The sequence below is a fragment of the Malaclemys terrapin genome, chromosome 14 (assembly GCF_027887155.1).
Source record: "Malaclemys terrapin pileata isolate rMalTer1 chromosome 14, rMalTer1.hap1, whole genome shotgun sequence".
Taxonomy (NCBI): Eukaryota; Metazoa; Chordata; order Testudines; family Emydidae; genus Malaclemys; species Malaclemys terrapin.
Genome location: NC_071518.1, coordinates 43,559,884 through 43,583,127, shown reverse-complemented (window position 1 = coordinate 43,583,127; position 23,244 = coordinate 43,559,884). Strand labels below are relative to the sequence as shown.

The 23,244-nt window shown below is 61.3% G+C and overlaps 1 protein-coding gene across 1 annotated transcript in view; it reads left to right on the top strand.

Moving 5' to 3' along the window:
* Positions 1–1,293: 1,293 nt before the first annotated feature.
* BCAR1 (BCAR1 scaffold protein, Cas family member) overlaps positions 1,294–23,244 on the top strand; it is a 40,887-nt gene continuing 18,936 nt past the window's right edge. The window contains exons 1-2 of the mRNA XM_054048676.1: positions 1,294–1,429; positions 20,392–20,973. Of these exons, the coding sequence (XP_053904651.1) occupies positions 1,418–1,429; positions 20,392–20,973 (594 nt within the window). The 5' untranslated portion in view covers positions 1,294–1,417. The remainder of the gene's footprint in view (positions 1,430–20,391; positions 20,974–23,244) is intronic.

Sequence of the window (23,244 nt, the reverse complement as noted above, 5' to 3'; positions counted from 1 at the left end):
CACCCTCCTAGTGAAATAGTGTTTCCTAATATCCAACCTGGACCTCCCCCACTGCAACTTGAGACCATTGCTCCTTGTTCTGTCATCTGCCAACAACACTGAGAACAACCGAGCTCCATCCTCTTTGGAACCCCCCTTCAGGTAGTTGAAGGCTGCTATCAAATCCCCCCTCATTCTTCTCTTCTGGAGACTAAACAATCCTAGTTCCCTCGGCCTCTCCTCATAAGTCATGTGCTCCAGACCCCTAATCATTTTTGTTGCCCTCCGCTGGACTCTTTCCAATTTTTCCACATCCTTCTTGTTGTGTGGGGCCCAAAACTGGACACAGTATTCCAGATGAGGCCTCACCAATGTCGAATAAAGGGGAACGGTCACGTTCCTCGATCTGCTGGCAATGCCCCTACTTATACAGCCCAAAATGCCGTTAGCCTTCTTGGCAACAAGAGCACACTGTTGACTCATATCCAGCTTCTTGTCCACTGTGACCCCTAGGTCCTTTTCTGCAGAACTGCTACCTAGCCACTCGGTCCCTAGTCTGTAGCAGCGCATGGGATTCTTCCGTCCTAAGTGCAGGACTCTGCACTTGTCCTTGTTGAACCTCATCAGATTTCTTTTGGCCCAATCCTCTAATTTGTCTAGGTCCCTCTGTATCCGATCCCTACCCTCTAGTGTATCTACCACGCCTCCTAGTTTAGTGTCATCTGCAAACTTGCTGAGAGTGCAGTCCACACCATCCTCCAGATCATTAATAAAGATATTAAACAATATCCCTGTCACACACACATCCTACCTATCTCACACACACAGCCCGTCTCTCTCTCTCACACACACACACACACACACACAGAGTCCATCTCTCTCTCGCACATACAACCCGTCACACACACACACACATACACACCACGCATCACTCCACACACACAGCCCGTCTTTCTCTCTCTCTCTCTCTCTCTCTCTCTCTCACACACACACACACACACACACACAGCCTGTCTCTCTCTTGCTCACGCACACACCACCCATCGCTCACGCACACACACACACACACACAGCCCATGTAAATCATATACACACAAACCCCGCCCCGTCACACACACACCCAGCCGGTCCCTTTCTCACACACACACGCTTGCTCCCCCCGCGCTCCCTCCTCGGGCCGGCTCCCTGCGCTGGGCTCGGCCCGGCTCGGCACCGCCCCCTGCTGTCCCGGCCGCTGCCGGCGGTGGGCGGTGCTGGAGGCGGGCTGTTCCCTAGCCAGCCCGGCGCTAGCGGCCAGTCGGCCGAGGGAGCGCTGGGGTGCGGAGTTGCTGAGCCGTGCCGCGCCGCCTGGGCCCGCGGGACAATGCGTTGACGGACAGCTTGCGCCGGGATCGCGGCTGTGCAGCCGGCGGGGCCCTGCTGGGGCCTCCCGAGGAAGATGAACTACCTGGTAAGTGCCTGGGCCGGCCGGAGCCCCCCGCTTTGCAGCCGGGGGGAGCAGACCGGAGCCCGGCTGGAGCTGGCTCTGGGGTCAGTGGCGGGGGGTGCCTGGAGTGGGGAGCTGGGCCCCTCTGCCCGCCCGCCGGGCCCATCCCCGCCGCCTCCCGACGCCACCAGAGCGTCCGCGGCGGCCCGAGGGGTGTCGTTCCCGGGGGCGCTCCACGGAGCCGGGCGGCTGGAGCTCGGTCCGGGAACGCCGCCCGGCGGTGGCGGATTCCCAGCCCCGCCCGCCCCAGGGAGCCGGACCCAGCTGGCAGGGACGTGCCCGGGCCTGGGAGTTGCCGGGCGCCGCCCCCTGCGCCCCCAGCGGAGACAATGCGGAGCCCTCCCGGTGCTGGGAAGCCCGAGGCCGCGGCGAGTTTCCTGCTCCCGGCTCGCCCGCTGGCCGGGGTCCCCAGGCTGCGTCTGGGGAGCCGAGCGCCCCGTGCCCGCGGGGCCGGCCGGGCTGTGCCGCCGGGGTTAGGCGCATGTCCCCAGCCCGCTGCGATCCGGGACCTTCCCGGGCTCTGCCGGCCCGGGATCATGCCCCTCTCGACGTGGCACAAATCATTCCGCGTGGCTCCTGGGGATCCTGATCTGGCCCCGGGCCGCGCCCCTGGTGAAGCCAGGGACCAGGGCGGGCGCCTGGGTGGCAGCCATCTATAGCTGGTACTAGCCCGGGCGTGCGGGTGGCTGGGTTTTTCTCGGGAGCTCTGAGGGGCAGGGCTGCGGTGTAGTTGTCACAGCTACGGACAGTGGCTGGTTTCTGTGCCCGGGTCAGGATCTGACCCAGCAGCCCCGGGGGGATGGGGGACAGTGTTTCCAAGGTGTGGAGCAGTGCCTTTGTCCTTTGAAGGAGATCTGAAACAGAAACCAGTGGCTAAATCCCCTGGGTCAGGCTGTTGAGCGCCCTGTGGCTGCTCACGGACCTCCCTGTAACGAGTTTGTTGGGTGTTAGGCCAGTTCCTGGAGGGCCGGGCATGGCCTGCTATAGAGCCCACCAGCGCTCTTGGCGCCCTTTGCTGGCAGGAGAGGCCACGGCGGTGAGCTCCTCTCCGCCCAGCGTCAGGGCAGGCGCGCTGGAGTTACTTGTTGCTCTGCGCTAGGATCCTCTGAGCTGGCTACCGTGGCAGCAGTGGGTGCAGGCTTGCCTGGCGCTGCCCCTGCCCTAGGGGTGTGCTGGGAAGGGAAGCCCCAGGGCTATCTGCACAACATTGCAGTTCCCTTCTGTGGATGAGGGTTTAGAGCCTGAGTGCCTGTCCCAGGGGAAGGTGACCTGGCTGTGACATGGGCGATTAGTTGGGCTAAGCTGGGAGGCTAGAGGGCTTATTTCCCACATAGGATCCGCTCCCCCAGCAGCAGCATGGATCATTGCCCTGCCCCAGGCTAACATCGGCATCTAGCACCTGCCAGCCCAGGATCTCAAAGCTCTTAACGAGGTGATGGCCGCCATCTTGGCTGACAGGTCACGGCTCAATCTGGTCACCTCCAGGGCTAACTGCATGAGGTAGCCCATGGCACGTGTTCGCCTGTGACACTCGGTACCTTCGTCTCCCCCATAGGAAGGGTCAGGGTTGGCATCCCTGGTTTACAGATTGGGAACTGGGGCTCTGAGAGGAAGTGATCTGCCCGGAGGTTGTGCAGCACATCCGTCTGAGTGCCTTACTTCCAGGCCCTGCTCTCACCATTGGCCTGCGCTCCCTCCCTGACTCGGCCCCATCTGGGATGGCACGAGACTCTAAGCAGGGGGCATTGCTCCCTCCTCCCACCCTGCTGGCATGGTCCTGAGTCACCCTTCAAACTCTGCCCCCACCTTTTCTCTCTGCCCCCGAGGAGCCATTGATGCCCTCCCCACCACTGTCAGCACCCTGTCATTGGGCTGTGAGTGTCCTCTGGTGCTCAGCACCACCCCATAATCAGCCAGGAGTGGGCGCCACGAGGCACTCCCAGCCCCTTCTGTTGCTGGCCAGGAGCAAGGGCCCAGGCCCAGCAGCACCCAGACCCTCACAGGGCCACCCAGGCTGGCTCCCCTCAGGGACTGAGCAGGCGGGCCTGGAACCAGGCAAGCCGAGCTGGGAGTCTGGGCTCTAGAAGCATTTTACCATCTAAAACTGGGTGTAGCGGTGGCCTGGGACTGTCAAGGAGGCGTGCTGGATTTCCCCCTCCCCAGGCGGGGTTTGCCATTGGTAACTGAAGGAGGAGGGAGGGAGCTGTTCCTGGGAGGAGGCTGCATGGTGCCATGAGGCCGGCTGGGGGTGAATAACTGGCATGGCTGGTGGTTAGTGTGCGAGCGTAAGTGCCCTGGGGCTGGCCCCAGAGCGTGTTGTTAATGATTCACCCAGCGATAATCAGCAATCTCCAGGTCTGGCTAATCCGGCTGTGTGAGTACAGTACAGGGCCGGGGGAGGGGAGCGACTCCTTTCATGTCAGATTACAGCATAGTGGCAGTGCTGGGTGGGGCAGCCAGAGCAGGGACCCCCGGCGTGAAGGCAAGCTGTAAGCACGCCCCAACCCAAGAGAGGGGATGTGCCCCTGCGTCTCCCCTGGTATTCAGGCAGCACACCCCTCGGGGCAGCGCCTGGACCTCTGGCTGGTGCTGAGCCATGCAAACCCACATGGGTCAGGGCTCCTGAGGGGGCTCTTCCCCCAGGGTGGTGGGTGATATTTATGCTCCCTGGTCAATCGCGCTCTTGTGACAGTGCACACTGGGGGATCTCACCCATTCTGCGCTCTGGGAGTTCGTGGCTAATACACTGGCTGGTCCCCTTGCTCTATTTAGCAGTTCTCTGTTTAACCCTTTCACACCCAGATTTGCCCAAGATTTGCTTGAGCAAGAAGGATCAAACGAGTAGCACCTAGTGAGTGGAAAGGTGGGGTGGGCTGGTGGAGGGGGTGGGAGCCTGGGTCTGCTCCTGGCTCTGCCAGCGGCCTTGGGTGGCTTTGTGCCCTCTCTGGGCCCGTTTCTCCTCCCATGTTTTGCCTTGTTCAGATTGCAGGCTCTGTGGGGCCGGGACTGTCTGTCACCAGGGGTACGCCCAGCGCGACCAAGCCCCGAATGCGATTGTTACTGTAATACACACCAATAATGAAGGGGGAGTTTGGGGCCTGTTGAGTTGATGGTGGCGGTCCCCCAAATGGCATCCATTCTCCTACCTTGGCAGAGGGCACGTGTTGGCTGCTTAGAACATAAGAGCTGCCAGACTGGGGAAGACCAATGGCCCACCTAGCTCCGTTTCCTGTCGTCTGACAGTGGACAGTGCCAGGTGCTTCAGAACAGGGCCATTGAGTGATCTGTTGTCCAGTCCCACCATCTGGTAGTTGGAGATTTAGGCACACCCAGAGCATGGGGTACAGTACAGGGGATGGGAGCGACTCCTTTCATGTCAGATGACCATCTTGGCTAAAAGCCATTGCTGGACGCATCCTCCATGCTGTACTAGCCCGCTCCAGCTGCCGGCAGCCGCGTGTGAAGTGGGGCTGTAAAAGCAGGTGGCGTGTGGGGTAGTTCCAGGAACAGGACATGGCGAGTGTGCGGATCTGAGCTTATCTGTCTCTTTACCTTTTGCTTTCTGGGAAAGTGTTGCTCCCAGGACCTGGCTCTCCTGGCTGCCCTAAGGGAGGGTGAGGCGATGCTGGGTGTGGGGCTGAACCACAGCGCAGGCTGGGGAGGGACCTGCAGTTTATATGCCCCCAGGGTCCAGCTGCTGCACAAGAACCTAAAATTGCTGGTGTGGGGCCCTGGGCAGGTCCTGACTGGTGGCTGAACAGCACCCGCTTGGTCGCATTGGTTCCCCTGCGCAGCTCCTGGTGGGGCTTGCTTTCAATCCCTGGGCAGGGTTCATGGCAGACCCCTCCGAGAAGGCAATCAGTGTGGCTAGTCTTCACCAGATGGCCGGAGAGAGCCAGTCTTGGTGAGGAAGAACAGCACGGTGGCTTAGGGCCCCAGACAGGGACTTGGAAGACCCGGGTTGAAATCCCTACTCTGCTACAGACTACCTGGATGACCCTGGTCAAGTCATTTAGCTGCTCTGTGCCTCAGTTTCCCCATCTGGACAATGAGAGTAATGGCATGGCCCTGCCTTCCAGGGCTTTGGGAGGTTAAATATGGGCTCGGGTGCTGTGGTAGTAGGGACCAGATAAATACCATAGATAAGTGAGCACTTGAGGGTTTATGTGCTGTGTTGGACCCTCACCCGGTCGCTTACCAGAGGTGGTGGAGCACAGCTGAGCTGAGGCCATTGTGGGGTACTTTGGGCCAGTCTCATAAGGCAGGAGGTCACCTGATGAGGGCAGGCTCTGCTGTGGTCTGGGGGGGGAGGGGCAATGGCTGAAGGGCAGGTGTGGGGAGGCGGAGCTCAGTGTCTGCCATGGTGCGGGATGGGACACCCAGGCTAGTGCGAGATGGGCCCTAGTGGACCCAGTGCTGGGGGCAGAGGGTGAAGAGACCCAGATACCAAGGCCTGAGAGCTGGAGAGGTGAATGAGGCTTGCACTGCCATGGAGCAAGGGGCAGAGCAGCTCCTGGGACTGCTCCATCCTCAGGGGCAGGGCGAGGGAGAGGAGGAGGAGGCAGCCCACTCAGCTCACAAGCCTCTTTGTGCAAGACCTCCACTGCAGCCTCCTTGTATGTGCTGCTTCTGCACTGACAAGCCCCAGCTGGATGGCAACATGCCTAGTTCTGGGGGGAGCACTGTGCCCCATGCATACAGCAGTTGGCTAGGGTGCCTGGCGGCTGCCCGCTCCCATCCCCAAGAGGAACATATGCTGATGGCGAGGAGACTCCAGGCTGGGTTGCCTCAGCCCTGGAGGGGGAAGGGGGGAGCAGCCTTTCCTAAACAAGGGTCCCACCCTAGGGCAGCGGTGTCTGAACAAAGCCCAGGGCTCCTGGAGGGTTCAGCTCCAGGCGGTGAATGTGGCTGTGGGTGTGAGCAATGGGTGATCAGGGCTGTGTGTGGCAGCTGGAACTGGGTGCTGCTGAGGTGGGGGCAAATGGTACCTGGGCAAGCCGCCCTGGCAGACCCCCCATAGCCAAACTGCAGCCACGAGGGAGGAGAGAATCTAGGGGGATCCCAGAGCAGGAGCTGCCGAGGCCCTTCCCGCCTGGCGCTGGACTACACGGTGCCCATGGTGGGCACTGGGACCTGGCTGCCCAGGCTCCATGTGCTTCTAGCCTGCAGGGGCAGGGCGGGGCATGTCTGCAGGAACGGTTCCTGCCGCAGCTGGTACGCTGAGCTCCAGGGTTGTGTCTGGGCAGGACAGGCCGCTGGAAGGGGTGGGGGGGGCAGCGCTCCCATCCGCTTGCATCAGCTGGGTGCACCTGGAGCTGGGCAAGCTCAGCCTGCAGTGCCCACTGGATGGCGCTCTCGTGCGGGAGTCCCAGCCATGCAGATGCTCTGGTGAGGGGCCTATGCAGGTAGTTCTGGTGGCAGGTGTTTGTATGGGGGGGGGTGAGGAGGTGAGTGCATTAAGGAGGCGGGTTTGATGGCAGCCAAAGGGGGAAGGACAATACATCTGCAGCAGCAGCTGCTCTGCTGGACTCCTGCCGCCAGTCAGATGTAGAAAGGACTGGGGAGGACAACGCTGTGTCTACATGGAGAGCGGGGCCCAGGCGGTTCTGGGAGCCAGGCGTCTGAACTTCGGCCTCCGCCTGGCTGCTGCACAGAGCCGAGGGGCCCCCAGCTGCCGTGGGAAGAGCATGTGGCTTGGCTGCTGTGATCAGCACCGTGGGGCGCTGCTGGGGCCCGTCTACCCCGGGTGGGCTGGGTTAGACACTGAGCCCCTGAGCCAGTGGCAGATTAATGATTTTGCTGCCCCAGGCCCTGAAATAATTGCCGCCCCTGGCCCCATGTGAACTTGTTTTAGTTTTTTTACGAATTCGTTTGAACTAAAATAAATCTAAATATCATTAAAATAATTGAACATTTACACGTTTTATTATAAATAAAATTACAAGTACAGCGGACCCTCGCTTGAATACACGTCTGTATAGCGTGATTTCGCTTATAGCCCGGGACCGCGCGTGGATCCAAAACTGAGAACCGCTTCATTTCTTCCTTCCAGTCATATTATTAACGTTTAGGATTCTCGCAGTATGTTTACTAAATGGCGTTGCGCCGTCATTGGTGGTTTCAATACGCGCTATGATTAGTAGAATCGCGGCCTCACTGATGCTGCAATTACAAAAATGCTGCTATTAGAAATTTGCCGCCCTAGACCTAGGCCTTGTCGGCCTAGGTGATAATATGCTGCTGCCTTGAGCTGTGCGGCTGGCTTGCAGACTGCTCCTGGATCCCACTGGGTGAAACGCGGAGACTGCCTTGCAGCAGGAGGTGGCATCGTGACTGTGGATCTCCCAGTGGACTAGCAGCTGGAGCCAGCCTGGTGTCTGGGGGGGTACCCATCCTCAGCTGCCCCCAGGGAGACAATCAGGGCTTGGAGAAACCCATGATCAGACCCAGCGCATTGTTAGATCCCATCCCTAGAGCTGAGTCAGGGGAGCTGCTTACAACACAGGGAAATACTAGTGTAGATGGGACCTGGCCACGTTGCCAGCATTAGGCCAGCTTGGTCATCAGGAGATGGTTAGGTCCACATGTATCCCCACTGTGAGCAGGCGAGGGCACCAGTGGGTGTTCACAGGAGTAATGAGGCCTGGCACCTTGCAGCGGGTAGCCCCCGGACACCAGCTCCTGAAGGGGGCAGATCAGTCACCAGGGTTTGGAATTATTTGGGCCTCACTTGTGGTCATTGCAGAGCAAGACGTGCGTGAACCCACCTGCCCATGGGCGCCCCACGCATGCACCCAACCGGGGTCCTTCAGCAGGACCGGCTCCAGGGTTTTTGCCGCCCCAAGTGGCGGGGAAAAAAAAGGCCACGATTGCAATTGCAGGTGCTTCCCTCCAAGCAGAACCCGCCGCCAAATTGCCGCCGAACAGCCCGATGAGCCGCCCCTTCCCCTTGGCCACCCCAAGCACCTGCTTGCTGGGCTGGTGCCTGGAGCCAGCCCTGTCCTTCAGCACACGTGTGGGGGCTAGGCGGGCTAAGCACAGCCCGAGTCACCATTTCTCTGAGTTTCCCTCTGCTCAAGCCCACCTGTGAGATGGGCCCAGAGCCTCTGCTGCTGCCCCTAGACGGCACAATAGGCTCTTCAGTCTTTCCTGCCTGCATGCTGTGAGCAGCCTGAGGGGGCAGGGACATCACCTGGGCGTTCTCTTCAGCTCAGTGCCTGAAGGAAGGGACCGGCTGCAGGAGTGGTAGAGCTGGGGGGGGAAGAGAAGCTCCTGGGAAGCTCCCGGATACGGCTACGGTGTTCAGGGCCTGCAGCCCTGTCCTGTGCGGGGAAGGGGATGGCAGAGGCCCTGGGTTACCCTCATTAGGTTGGGATCAGCCCAGGGGTGTTGCTTGAGTTCAGAGGTGTGTAGGGGGGTCCCCCAGCAGAGGGGCTGGCTGGCTTAGCAGGTGGAGGATTTACAGCCTGTGACATTTGTCCCTGCTCTGAGCCAGCCAGCAGTGTTCGGGTGGCCATGTGGCCCAGCCAGCCAGGAGCTCAGGGTGCAACACGCTGGCTCCTCTGAGGCAAAGGAGGTCAGGAATGAGGCTTCCCGGCCTCAGCTCTGCCTTTGACTCGCCTGTGACCTTGAGCAAGTCTCTGAGCATGTGAACTGGGCCTTGCCAACACTGGCCTCCTGTGTGGCTCTGTCCCAGGGAGGGGCATGGTATTGTGCCTGCTGAGCATTGGCTGTGGGAGTGAAGGACTTGGTTCTGTGTCTGTTAGTGCTGGGATCTCTGAGAATTGGGGTGGATCCCATGGACATTGCCTCCAAACAGAGGCGAGGCTTGGGAGGCACACGGGGTCACATGCCACTGCCCCCCTTTCTGTGAGTGCAGAGCTGCCCAGCTGAAAAAGGAGGGGGCTGCTCAGCTCCGCTGACTTTGCAGCTGGACCCCACCTTCTGGAGCAGTGAGGAAGGAAGGGGGGGGGAATGGAGCAGTGGGGAAGGGGCAGAGGGTAGGGGAAGTGGGAGCCCGGCATGCAGCATCCCTTGCAGAGTCCCACTGCCCCTGCACCTGGAACCCCCCCAACAAGCCCCTGTGCATCCAGATCCCCCACTGAGCTGCCTGCACCCAGATTGCCCCACACAGAAATCTCTTGATCCCCACCTGGATCCCCCCACACTAAGTCCCTCTGCACTTGGATCCTGCTGCCGGCCTGAGTGTGTCTGTCCATATCTGGTGCACCTGGCGCAGAGGGGCAGGGCTCCAGGGTGTTTCTGGGGCAGGTCTGGCCCTTTAGCTTGGTCAGGGTCGGGTGCAGCCTCACTGCTGAGTCCCTGTCCCGGGGTGGGGGTAGGCTGTAGGGTGATCTCCCACCTCCATGCAGGCAGTGGCCTGTGCTCCCCACTGCCAGGCTGTAGCTTCCACATGTATTGGCAAAAAAAATTGCGGAATTTTAAAATATTATGTGCAGAATTTTTAATTTTTTGATGCAGAATTCTCTCATGGGGTGCTGTGCAGCTGTGAGGGGGGGGTGTTGGGCAGTGCGGGGGGCGCTGGGCAGGCAGTGTGGTGTGCAGGGCGCTGGGCAGTTGTGGTCAGAGGCCAGCAGGGAAGGTCTCAGTGAGGGTGTGCTGGGCATAGGGATCTGTGGTGGAGGTCTCTGGGCGAGAGGGTGCTGGGCATAAGGGCAGAGCACTGGGCGGGAGGGCACCCTGGCAGCACAGGGCTGGGCGGGCCAGTGTGCGTCTGTGGCTGTAGGTATGTAAATGGTTCCCTCATGCTGGGCTGAGTGGAGCGGGGCCACTCCTGCCATGTGGTGGCCTGCTTCATGGCCCCCGGCTGGCCCCTCACTCTGGGGACCGAGCCCTCCCCCCCGTGCCGTGCCCTATTGCTCCCATGGGGGCCCACAAATATGTTTGGCGCTGGGTCCACAAAAAGTTGATCCAGCCCTGCACTTGGCCCCGACTCCCTGCAGTGACTCCAAGAGTCTGGCTGTCTTCGGCCCGGCTATGTCTGGGAGTGACACCAGTTCGGTTTGGGTCGGCAACATGGGGAATCATCAAAACTGCTTAGCAAACAGCCCCGTGGGGCTCAGACGTGCCGTGGGCCTCGCCTGATGCAGCGATCCGTCAGAGCTTGCAGCTTCTCTGAGACCTGAGCTTCAGCCCAGCGGCGTTCTGCACCAGGCTTGTACTGGGCCAGGGAATGAATGCACCTCCAAGCGAGGAGGAAGGGGTGGGGGATTTCCCGGTAGGACTGCTGATGCTCCTCTCTTGAGAGCTACTGGACAATCCCTGTGGCACAAACAGACCAGCTGGCTGAAGCAGGCTGGTTGCTGGTCCAGCTTGCCATGGAGAGGGGTTTCTATGGGGCCAGCCAAGGGCTGGGGAGTTGAGCTGCGTAGTGAACATCTGGCACTGCCCCAGGTGGAGCTCCACACCCAGTTTTGCTGGGTGCTGTCTCTGGGTCAGGTAGGACCATCCCTGTAAGAACTGGCCATACCTCTGGGGCAGGCTGACTTTGCGGGATTGGGATTCCGGACGTAAAGAGCCGTTGGCTGGGCCAGAGCTGCAGAAAGGTGTTGAATTGCCCGCGTCCCCTCCTCCTTCCTCTGGACAGCAGCATGCACCTCTCCAAGGTGCCCCGTGGGTCAGGCCTCACCCACTCCAATTGCTGTTGAGGAGCAGACGTGTGCTCCCCTCCCTGGGGCTCATGCAGCAGGGAGGCGACAGGCCCAGGCTTGTGCCCTGCTGTGCCTGGCGCCTGGGGGCGGCTGGCTTGTTGCAGGGCGGTGAGGCCCTAAAGAAGCCGTGATGGGGAGCTTTAATAACACGCACATGGGTCCTGCGCCTGGAGGCCCCCGCAAAGACAGATGGGCAGTGGGGTGCGATTAGCGGGGGGAGAGCTCCGGCGTGACCCCGGCGTTGGCAGCGCCAGGGCTGGTGTTAGGGGCGTGCCAGTGATGTCAGTCTCCGCAGGGCTCTAATGCCAGCAGTGCCACTCCGCGTGGCGACTGCACTGCTGGCTCCGGGGAACAGTCTCGGAGCTGATCCCCGGCACAAACGGGCATTGTTCCACGGGGCTGCGAGCAGGAGGGTCCCCCCGCCTGGGCTTGGGCCTTGGGCCAGCAAAATGCCCTCAATTAATCCTGGGCTGGAGTTTTTCCTTTCCAAGGGACCTGTGAATGGTCAGGGGGAAGCTGAAGGACTGGCAGGTTGGGGGTACCATCGCCGAGGTGGGTGTCGTGCCAACAGCCTCCACCACAGAGGGCAGCGTGGGGTGTATTTGAGTCTTCCAGTCCGGTAACCCTGGCACAAATCCAGGGGTTTGGCTGGTGTGCTGCATTCCAGCAGCCTTTAGGAGTGGTTGCCTTTGCTGTGTGGGATGCCAGCAGGATCGGGCAGGGGTGCGGTGGCTGTGGGGAACGGAGGGGGACATGCTTCGGACAGCTGCGGGGGGGAGGATGAAATTCCGCCCATGCGGGACCTGGAGACCGCTCTGGGCAGCCATGGGAAGTCCTATTCCACTGGGAAACCGTTGTCCTCTGTGACCTCGACCAAGTCGCTTTCCCTTGCTGTGCCTCAGTTTCTCCGTCTGTTACATAGGGGTATGACTCTTTCCTGGGGCCCAGCAGTAAACGTGAGGCTGGATTCAGTAATGGCTGAGTGGTGCTTTGAGATAACTGGGGCTCATCCCTTCCCCCCTCTCCCACCGTCTCCTTGGCAGAGCATCGGGTCATCCAGTTGGACATGGATTTCTGTTTCCATCTGTTTTCATACCAGGATGCACCCAGGGCAAGCTGCTGCTGCTGGTGACCACCGGCTGGCATGGAGCCTGCTGCGGGTCCTAGCTCCGGCTCTGGCGGGCGCGCTGCTGGGAAGTCAGGCTGAGCAGTGGTGGGGGAGCTGGCGAGGCGCGGGATGCCCTCCTGGTGAGTGGCTTGCTCATTGTGAAATGCCTGAGTGGGGGACAGACGGGGCGTCTAGCAGGTTCCTTCGCAGCTGCCTCTTCCCAGTTTTCCGTCTCGTGCCTGCCATTCTCCAGAGAGGTTCTAGCCCAGCTGTCACTGGCTTTTCCAGCGATCAGGGCTGGTACTGAGCCATACTGTGCTATCGATCTTTGGGGGGGTCTTAAAGCCCCAGCTCGCGGGAGCATGTGATTCCGAGAGGCCATTAACTGTCCCATCTTCGTGGTGACAGAGAGAGTGGGAGCTGTGACGGCTCCGAGACAAGACAAATGAAAAGAACCCGGCATTTCTTATAGTCTAAAATGGAACGATTTGTATGCCTGGTTTGGGGGGCCAATTTGTGGATTTTGGTTGGTGATACAGTGACCCCAGGGGCGAAAGGTGTTTCTGTATGGGGATGAACGCTGGCCTGCACACCCCACTCAGGTTCCTGGGTTGCCATCAAAAGCCAGGGCCTCACGCCCAAGCTGGACTAGTTCTGGGAGACTCCAGTGCCCCAAGCGCTACTCCCACTCAGCCCCCTCACTCTACCTCCCTTGCCCACCATGCTGCCATCCCTGCTGACCAGCTTTCTGGCTGCCCCTCCCACTGTACTGTGCCGTGCTGTCCGTGGGGGAAGCGCTTGGCACCTGTATAGGCCACCTTGCCAGGAGGTTCCCAAGGTGCTTTGCCAGCATGAGTGAAGCCCCTGTATCTGTGCAATCTATAGACAGGGAAACTAAGGGGCGGAGTGAAGCAGTGTCCTGCCCAGGGTCCCACAGAGTTGGCAGCAGAGCCCAGGAGTCCCAGCCCCTTGTTCTCTGCTCTAACCATTAGACACCAGTGCCTAGAGCTGTGCGTTGCTAGTGAATACAGTGCAGTCAGCCTTAGAGAGTTACTGGGGAAGATATTGGAGACACCCTCACCCCAAAGGGCACAGGATAGGGGCAAGCAGCCAGGGGCCAGCTAGGGTCCATCAGCTAGGGCCTCTGTTCTGCTCTCAATCACATGGGCACAATGCCTTGGAGAGTCAGTGAGACCAACACCAGAATCGGGCCCTTCCAACAGGAAGTCATGGGGACTGGGAGTCAGGATTCTGGGGCTCTATGATTCTGGGGCTCAAGTGCTCCCCCAGTGCCTCAGTTTCCCCATCTGTAGCAGAGGAAGAATTATCCCGGCCTGGTTTTCTCAAGTGCCTCCTGTTTGAGGGGATTGAGAGGTTAGTGTTGTCAGTGGCACCCCCATCCATGACCCGCCCCAGCCCCTGCTCCTCCTGCCTGTGCCCCGTTCCCAGGGCAAGTGGCTGCTTTCTGCCCCCAGCAGGGGGGCTGCTTCATGGCTCTGTGGGTCTGCAGTCTCCCCAAAGCTGCCACCAGTCCCCGATGCTGTCTGCCCCCCTCTCAGGTGACTCGGGCGATGTACGGCCTGGCACAGGGGCTACTCCCAGCAAGTAGTCAGTACCATGGCCTTTGTGCCCCCCAGCCCTGGGGATGGCATTGCTGGGGGAAAGGGGGAGCTGGCAGGGTGCTCCAGTGGTCCCCACGGCTGCTGGCAGCTGGTGTGATTCTCAGCAGCCTTCAGGAGGTTGGCACGACCCAGCCAGCCTCTGGTCTGGGGCATGAAATGGGCTTGGAGCCTCCTTCCCCCCCATGGGCCGTGCCCAGGCTGCCAACGCAAGGAGCAAGGTAGTGGCCCCAATTCTCAAAGGGCCAGGCCCAGTGCACATGCTGCCAGCCCCGGCCTTTGACCACGTTTGATCTTCCCTCAGGACTCTGAGGCATTGCCCCCCCCGCCCCCCACCGCACCCCTTCTGGCACCATGGGCGGATGGCAGCCTAGCGGGTCCCAGACGGGGTGAGCCACGGGCCCCATTCCCGACCAGAGCCTGGCTTGGTGCGAGCAGGCTGTGTTCTCTGGGGATGCTTAACCAAGGGTCAGCTTGCTGGCTGGGCTGGAGCCGGGGACGCTGACTCACTGCGCTGGCACTTCCTGTCCAGCGGGCAGGGGGAGGGGGAGCCAGGCACCTGAAATGGAAGCACAAGCCGGGTGGGAGCGTGACGCGAGGGGCCCAGCCTGCCGCCGGGCAGCCCAGCCCCTTCCCCTTCCCAGCTCCCTTCTCCGCAGGCAGATCTGGGCAGGATGTGAGCTCTTCCGAGCAGGAAAAGCAGGCGAAAGGCCATATTAGGGAAATCTCTGTCCTGGCCCACTCCCCTGAGCCAGGCCCCCGGCTCCCACGGCAGCCACTGTGGGGGGAGCTCATCAGCGCTGTAATGACTCGGCTCTCCCCAGCGGGCTGGGATCGAGGTTTACACCTTCACCCTGGGGCAAATGAGCGACTGTTTTTCCACCGAGCTCTGCTCTGTCTCCATACGGTCCCCCCAACCCAAGGCAGCATTGGCAGCCCTGGGCTCGGAGCCTCCCGGGGATCACGAGATGGGCTTTCCAATGGGGAATTTCGGTTGGTTTGTTGCCTGGGGTTTTTTGTGGTTAAGCATCTGGCTTTGACGGCCGGCTGTGTGTGGGTCACGTTTCCGAGCTTTTCTCCGCCGTGACGCGGGATAGAGACCGACTGGAAATAAACCAGAGCTGAGATCCTGTCATCGTCACAGGACTCCTGGAGCCAGGGCTTGGGGACTTGTATCCCAAACGGCGCTAAATGTGTGAGAGCCAGGCCCACCTGCCTTTGCTCTCCCTCTTCGGGGCCCATTGGGCCTGGCTCTGGGGGTGGGTTTGAAGCCAGTGGGAATGGGATGTCCCAGCTGTCAGCTTTGCTTCGGTCATCACTTCCCATTGGCTTTACACCAGTGTCATTCCAGTGGGGTCACACCTGACGGGCCCGTCCCGCTAGGTGCTCAGCTGCCAGGGGAGGCGCTCAGCAGGGTAGGACCCTCGGTCCGGTGTCGATTCTGATCTCGCGCTAGCCGCTCTCACGTGGGGATGGGGCCTGCAGTTCACCACACTCAACGCCCGCCCAGCCATACATGGTACCAGGGGTGGGCTCAGCGCCTTGCGGGGAGTGAGAGCAGTATCAGACCCCTCTCTGGGCAGCCCTGGAGTGAAGGGGCCTTTTCCTGGCTCACTTCAAATGCTGTGAACTAGCCATGCTGCAGGAGGTGGTTGGCCACAGCCGGGCACGTCCCTGCTGCTTCCTCTGCTGTGTGCCTGGGCCTCTCCCTGCCCCCCTCAACGGGCCTTCGCAGCAGGAGGAATGGCTGACCCCCGGCGTCTGGCTTCCTCTGGGACTGGCTGGAGCTGCCCACCGGTCCCTGATTCCCAGCATGGCTGAGCCCTATCATTCCTGCTTTGGGGGGAGCCCTCGGCTGCTGGGTACCCCCCTCTGTCTGGGGCAGGTGGGAAATAGAGCTGGAGAGTCCAGTGCTGAGCAGTTGGGCTCTCAGGAGAGTGCAGGGAAACCACCCGCTTCCAGCCTGGACAGGGCAGAAAAGAGCTGGGCCCCCCAGACAGCCCTGCCAGTGCCCCCCGATCCCAACTCACAGCCCCCTGATCCCAGCCCCGGGCTCCCCCCAGACAGCCCTGCCAGTGCCCCCCGATCCCAACCCATAGCCCCCCCGATCCCAGCCCCGGGCTCCCCCCAGACGGCTCTGCCAGTGCCCCCCGATCCCAACTCACAGCCCCCCGATCCCAGCCCTGGGCTCCCCCCAGACAGCCCTGCCAGTGCCCCCCGATCCCAGCCCCGGGCTCCCCCCAAACAGCCCTGCCAGTGCCCCTGGATCCCAACCCACAGCCCCCTGCTCTCTCAGCCCCGGGCTCCCCCCAGAGAGCCCGGCCAGTGCCCCCCGATCCTAGCCCACAGCCCCTGGCTCCCCCCAGACAGCCCGGCCAGTGCCCCCCGATCCTAGCCCACAGCCCCCAATCCCAGCTCCAGGCTCCCCCCAGACAGTCCTGCCAGTGCCCCCCGATCCCAGCCCCGGGCTCCCCCCAGACGGCTCTGCCAGTGCCCCCCAATCCCAGCTCCGGGCTCCCCCAAGACAGCCCTGCCAGTGCCCCCCGATCCCAACCCACAGCCCCCTGCTCTCTCAGCCCCGGGCTCCCCCCAGAGAGCCCGGCCAGTGCCCCCCGATCCTAGCCCACAGCCCCCTGATCCCAGCCCTGGGCTCCCCCCAGACGGCTCTGCCAGTGCCCCCCCGATCCCAGCTCTGGGCTCCCCCCAGACGGCTCTGCCAGTGCCCCCCGATCCCAGCTCTGGGCTCCCCCCAGACGGCTCTGCCAGTGCCCCCCGATCCCAGCTCCGGGCTCCCCCCAGACGGCTCTGCCAGTGCCCCCCGATCCCAGCTCCGGGCTCCCCCCAGACGGCTCTGCCAGTGCCCCCTGATCCCAACCCACAGCCCCCCGATCCCAGCCCCGGGCTCCCCCCAGACGGCTCTGCCAGTGCCCCCCGATCCCAACTCACAGCCCCCCGATCCCAACTCACAGCCCCCCGATCCCAGCCCCGGGCTCCCCCCAGACAGCCCTGCCAGTGCCCCTGGATCCCAAACCACAGCCCCCTGCTCTCTCAGCCCCGGGCTCCCCCCAGAGAGCCCGGCCAGTGCCCCCCGATCCTAGCCCACAGCCCCTGGCTCCCCCCAGACAGCCCGGCCAGTGCCCCCCGATCCTAGCCCACAGCCCCCAATCCCAGCTCCGGGCTCCCCCCAGACGGCTCTGCCAGTGCCCCCCAGTCCCAGTTCCGGGCTCCCCCCAGACGGCTCTGCCAGTACCCCCCGATCCTAGCCCACAGCCCCCCAATCCCAGCTCCGGGCTCCCCCCAGACAGCCCTGCCAGTGCCCCCCGATCCCAACCCTCAGCCCCTGGCTCCCCCCAGACAGCCCGACCAGTGCCCCCCGATCCTAGCCCACAGCCCCCAATCCCAGCTCCGGGCCCAGACAGCCCTGCCAGTGCCCCCGGATCCCAACCCACAGCCCCCCGATCCCACCCCCGGGCTCCCCCCAGACGGCTCTGCCAGTGCCCCCCAATCCCAGCTCCGGGCTCCCCCAAGACAGTCCTGCCAGTGCCCCCCGATCCCAACCCACAGCCCCCTGCTCTCTCAGCCCCGGGCTCCCCCCAGAGAGCCCGGCCAGTGCCCCCCGATCCTAGCCCACAGCCCCCTGATCCCAGCTCCGGGCTCCCCCCAGACATCTCTGCCAGTGCCCCCCGATCCCAGCTCCGGGCTCCCCCCAGACGGCTCTGCCAGTGCCCCCCAATCCCAGCTCCGGGCTCCCCCCAGACGGCTCTGCCAGTGCCCCCCAGTCCCAGCTCCGGGCTCCCCCCAGACGGCTCTGCCAGTGCCCCCCAGTCCCAGCTCCGGGCTTCCCCCAGACAGCCCTGCCAGTGCCCCCCGATCCCAACCCACAGCCCCCTGCTGTTCCAGCCCCGGGCTCCCCCCAGATAGCTCTGCCAGTGCCCCCCAATCCAAGCTCCGGGCTCCCCCCAGACGGCTCTTCCAGTGCCCCTCAATCCCAGCTCCGGGCTCCCCCCAGACGGCTCTGCTGGTGCCCCTCAATCCTGATCCACACCCCCTGCTGTCCCAGCCCTGGGCTCCCTCCTGTTCTGCCAGTGCCCCACTCCTGACCCACAGCCCCATGGCGTCCCAGCCCCGGGCTCCCCCCACACAGCTCTGCTGGTGCCCCTCAATACCGCCCCACAGCCCCAGCTATCCCAGCCCTAGACTCCTCTCTGCTCCTGCCCCCAGCTCAGCTGGTGCCCCCCAGTCCCACTTGGAACAGTCCGCTTTGCAGTATCACAGATGGAGGTGTGGCCCTTGGTGAGACGGGCAGATGGGACGTGCCCCCCTTTGAGCCAGTCGGGTCATTCTGGCTTTACCCCATGAGGTCTGAAGGCAGCTGGGTTTGGGGGGAGGAAGGTGTCGGGGGGAGTCCCTTATATCTCAGGGCAGTGGAGGGGCCGTGTGACAGGTGCAGCTGTGCCCCCGGGGGGCCATGTGGAGGGAGCTGTGTATGGGCTCAGTGCCTGGCGTTCCTCTTCCCGCCTGGATCCCAGCCCCGGGCCAGGCGCTGTTTGTAGCAGCAGCAAGCAGGGGCTGGCCAGGAAGCTGAGCCCTGCCTGCAGTGCGGTGTGGGGGTGACTAATCCCCAGCTGGCGTCTCTGCCTGCGAACGGCTGGGAGCAGAGTGACTGCGTGGCCGAACGCTAAAGATTCTTTCCCTCGCTCAGCCCCTGGGCCGGGCTGGGTTATATTTGGAAGCGTGACCAATGTGTCATGGTCCTGAGGAGCGCTGGTGAGTATTGACTATCAGCGCCCCTGGACCAGGGAGGGAGCAGGAAATGGTGGCTGTCTGTGCCTGGGGCCTGATCCGGGGCACTGCCAGCCCTGCAGGAGCCCTGGCACAGGGCAGCCAGGCATCCGCACCGCCAGGTGACTTTATGCCTCTCGCGAAGCCTGTTCTCTCCAGCACAAGCTGCAGTTGTCACATTCTCACCTGACTCCAGGAGCTGGGCCTTTAAGGAAATCACCAAAGACCAGGAGCCTTGCTGTAAAACCATGCAAGCAGGCCACATCGGTTGTGCTCTTGCAATTGCTTTCTCTCTTTGGACCCTTTCCCCGGGTACCCTTCGGTACAAGGACATTCCCTGAGTTAGCGTGGCCCATGGGGAAGGATGGGAGTGGAGATAAAGCACTGCAGTGGGGCCCTTGCTTCCAGGCCCAGATTTGCCTTGGACTCCATGCAGGACCCTGAACGAGTCATGTTGCGCTGGGGTTCGAAACACGCCCAGCTCCCATCCCCACCCCTATGCATGAGCCAGATTGCCAGAAGCTCCTGCCATGCCAGGCGGGCTGCAAAAGCTGGCCCTAGCTTCTCATGCCTCAGTTCCCTGTTTGCAAAATGTTCCTCCTCTATTCTTCCTGTCTTGGGTCCTTATTGTAGGCTCCCTGGGGCGGGGACTCCCCCTCCAGGTGTCTGGGCAGCGTCTGTGCACTGGCTGAGGATGAAAAATCCAACAGCAGCCAGGCTAATGATTTGGGTTTGTTCTGTGGGTGAGAGCAGCACCCACTGTGGGCCTGCCCCTGTCCAGCCCCCACAGGGATGGGCTGTGCCCCAAAGGGTTTGCACTCCGGGGTGCAAATCATCGCAGCTCCTGTGTAGCCAATAGGCCAGATTCTGGAGTGGCATGACTGTGCTTAGCTCCGTGATGGCTAGTGAGGCTCTGATCTGACCCTTAATGTCCGATTCCCCTAGGGGAGGAGCTCTAAGTTGGTGGGGCTGGGATGGGGAGAACACAGCATCTGTGTCAATGGGACCTGGGTGTCCAACCACTGTGGTTTGTAAGCTGGCAGTGCCCCGTTAAGGGGCAGGCACCACACGCGCCTTGCTTGTCTCCCAGCAGATCTCTGGCACCCGCTGCATCGTGCCCGGTGGGGGTTTAGTAGAGCGCAGGGCAGGGTGGGGGGACGCAGGCAGGCGCTGGGAGATGCTGGCGGAGCCCAGCCAGTGGGTTTCTGACCAGGGTCGCTCATCCACAGGGGCAGCCCTACAGCCTGAGCACTAGCCCGTCTCTGTCCTGCTGGGGTGTGGCTGGACTGTGTGCACGGGATTCTGGACCGGGGCTGCTGGCTGGGGGCTGACCCTGCAGTTCTCGCTGGCCACCCAGTGTCACCATGCCGGGTCCTCTCGCGAAGGGCTGCCACAAAGGCCTTTTGCCGGCCTCATGGGCTCTGAGGATATCGCTCAGGGCGGGAGTCACCCGGGGACCTTCCAGCTCTCAGGGGAGCCTGGTAGCAGTGGACACCTGTGGCCGCTTTGCAGGCGCTGGGGTGGGAAGCTGTAGCTGGGGATCCTTCCGTCCCAGCCTCACTGCTTTGGGAGGGGCAGGCTCAGTCCATACAGCACTGGGGGAGAGAAGGCCAAGGTCTCTTGGTGTCCCGCACCCACCTCCTCCAGCAACGGCCTTGAGCGGTACAGGTGGCATGGGCGGCCAAGAGGCAGGAGGGTAGGGTCCCCGTGCGGCTGACTCACCCACCCTCGTCTGTCCCCCCCCAGAACGTGCTGGCCAAGGCGCTGTATGACAACGTGTCCGAGTCCCCGGATGAGCTCTCCTTCCGCAAGGGTGACATCATGACAGTGCTGGAGCGCAACACGCAGGGCCTGGATGGCTGGTGGCTCTGCTCGCTGCATGGGCGCCAGGGCATTGTGCCCGGCAACCGCCTGAAGATCCTGGTGGGCATGTATGACAAAAAGCAGCAGGCAGGGCCTGGCCAAGGGCAGCCACCCTCCCACCAGCACCCGCTGCACCCCACCGCCCGGCCGCCAGGGGACAGCATCTACCTGATCCCAGCCCCAAGCAAGGGGCAGCCGGGCCTCTACCCAGGCTCTGCGCCAGGGGCGCCCTTCCCCTCACCTCCGGCCAAGCAGCCGCTGACGTATCCAAAGCAGCCGCCGCCCCACACCTGCCAGGACATCTACCAGGTGCCTCCGTCGCTGAGCCACACCCCGGATATCTCCACCAGCCCCCCGCAGGAGATCTACCAGGTGCCCCCAGCTGCGGGGCTGGGCCAGGACATCTACCAGGTGCCGCCGTCCTTGGACATGAGGAGCTGGGAAGGGCCGAAGCCCCAGGGAAAGGTAGGATGCATCCCCACATGGTCCGGGGCCCAACTCTGCCCTGAGAATTGCCCAAGGACCCCGCGGGGGGATCCAGGCAGCTCTCCCAGTGCTGGGGCAGGAGCTGGAGGTGGGCATGATGGGCGGGGGATATTTCTATTCTGGATACTGCTGGGATGGGGGGGAGCTCCCCCAACCTTTGCTTTCTGGAGAGTTTGGGGGCAATCCTTCCCTTCTTGGGCACTTGGGGTAACATCACCACAGCCAGGCCCCCACCCCTTTCAGGCTGGGTTTGAGCGCCGTGCCCCTCACCAGGGCATCTGGGTTCCCGGCATGGGAGGGCACAAGTCTCTGTTCCCCTGTGCCTGGGGCCTGGGGGGAGGGGGCCAAAGTGGGCATTAACCCCCTGCCGCCCGCCTGGCCTCCATGCATGTTGCAGCAGCCTGAGGGCTGCCCTATCTTGGGCTTATTCTGTGGCATCCGAGGGCACAGAATAGCCGCAGGACACTCTGGGCACCCCCCCTGCATGCCCCCTATGCCAGCGGTAGGAGCAGTATGCCAGCTCCCTGACACTGGGGGCTCTCGGGGGCAGGGCCAGCCCACAACATTTTGGCACCTGAGGCGGGAGTTCAAATGATGCCCCCATGCCCCCTCGCTTGGGCCAAAACTTTGAAAGGTCTCAGTTCTGCCTTCTTCCTGTTCTACCTGAGGGTCCACAGTCTGGGCCAGCTCATGCTCTATTGAGATGGTTGCGAGGCCGACCAGCCTCTCCAGTGTCATTGTGGAGCGTAGATGTGTTTTTATTAACTTTAGCTTGGAGAAGCTGCGTTCTCCACTGGCAACCGTTACAGGAAGTGTTAGAAGTATGTGCAGAGCAACAAAAGCATTTGGAAAGAGGGAGGTCGTCTTATTTGTGCACATATATTCCAGAACAGCCTTCGGAGTTGATCCTGCTGAAATGTATCTTGAAAGGGCTTTCAGTTCATCACCTAAATCACTTGCATCAATATCACGCATGTCATCATGTGTCACTACTGTCTCTAGTGCCCGGCATTGCTGGTGTAGGTCTTCTTCAGGTATAGTGAGGAGTTTTGGAATATCATACAACATCCCAAATATACTACTGTGTTCCTTGAGCTGCATGAAACGTTCTTCAACTGACTGTATCACACAATCTATCACCTGGTTAAAGAATTCAACTTTGAATTGTTGTTTGGGGTCTCTTATGAGATTATCCCATGCCTCGTAATCAAAATGTCTTCTTCAGTGACTCTTGTATTCTTGAATGGGTGGGAAAATAGCTTCAGTATGGATTTCCTCTGCCAACTTCTGTGCACTCTTCAGAATGTTTTGAAATCCCTCATCTGACCGGTAAGACTGTAGGTATGACTTTGCTTTGTCCAGTTGTTCCATTGCTCCAGACATATCAAGATCAACACCTTGGAGTCTCTTGATTACAACATTTATTTCAAAAAGTATGTCATGCCACAACACTAAGCCACACAGAAATTTGAAGTTATGTATGTTTCTGGTGATTCATCATAGAATCATAGAATATCAGGGTTGGAAGGGATCTCAGGAGGTCATCTAGTCCAACCCCCTGCTCAAAGCAGGACCAATTCCCAACTAAATCATCCCAGCCAGGGCTTTGTCAAGCCTGACCTTAAAAACCTCTAAGGAAGGAGATTCCACCGCCTCCCTAGGTAACCCATTCCAGTGCTTCATCACCCTCCTAGTGAAAAAGTTTTTCCTAATATCCAACCTAAACCTCCGCTGGACTCTTTCCTATTTTTCCACATCCTTCCTGTAGTGTGTGGCCCAAAACTGGACACAGTGCTCCAGATGAGGCCTCACCAATGTCGAATAGAGGGGAATGATCACGTCCCTCGATCTGCTGGCAATGCCCCTACTTATACAGCCCAAAATGCCGTTAGCCTTCTTCGCAACAAGGGCACACAGTTGACTCATATCCAGCTTCTCATCCACTGTAACCCCTAGGTCCTTTTCTGCAGAACTGCTTACTAGGTCCCTAGTCTGTAACAGTGAATGGGATTCTTCCGTCCTAAGTGCAGGACTCTGCACTTGTCCTTGTTGAACCTCTTCAGATTTCCTCTAATTTGTCTAGGTCCCTCTGTGTCCTATCCCTACCCAGCGGTGGCTCCAGGCACCAGCGCTCCAAGCACGTGCCTGGGGCAGCAAGCCGTGGTGGGCACCCTGCCAACCCTTGTGAGGCTGGCAGTCAGGCAGCCTTCAACGGCATGCCTGCAGGAGGTCCGCTGGTCCCACGGATTT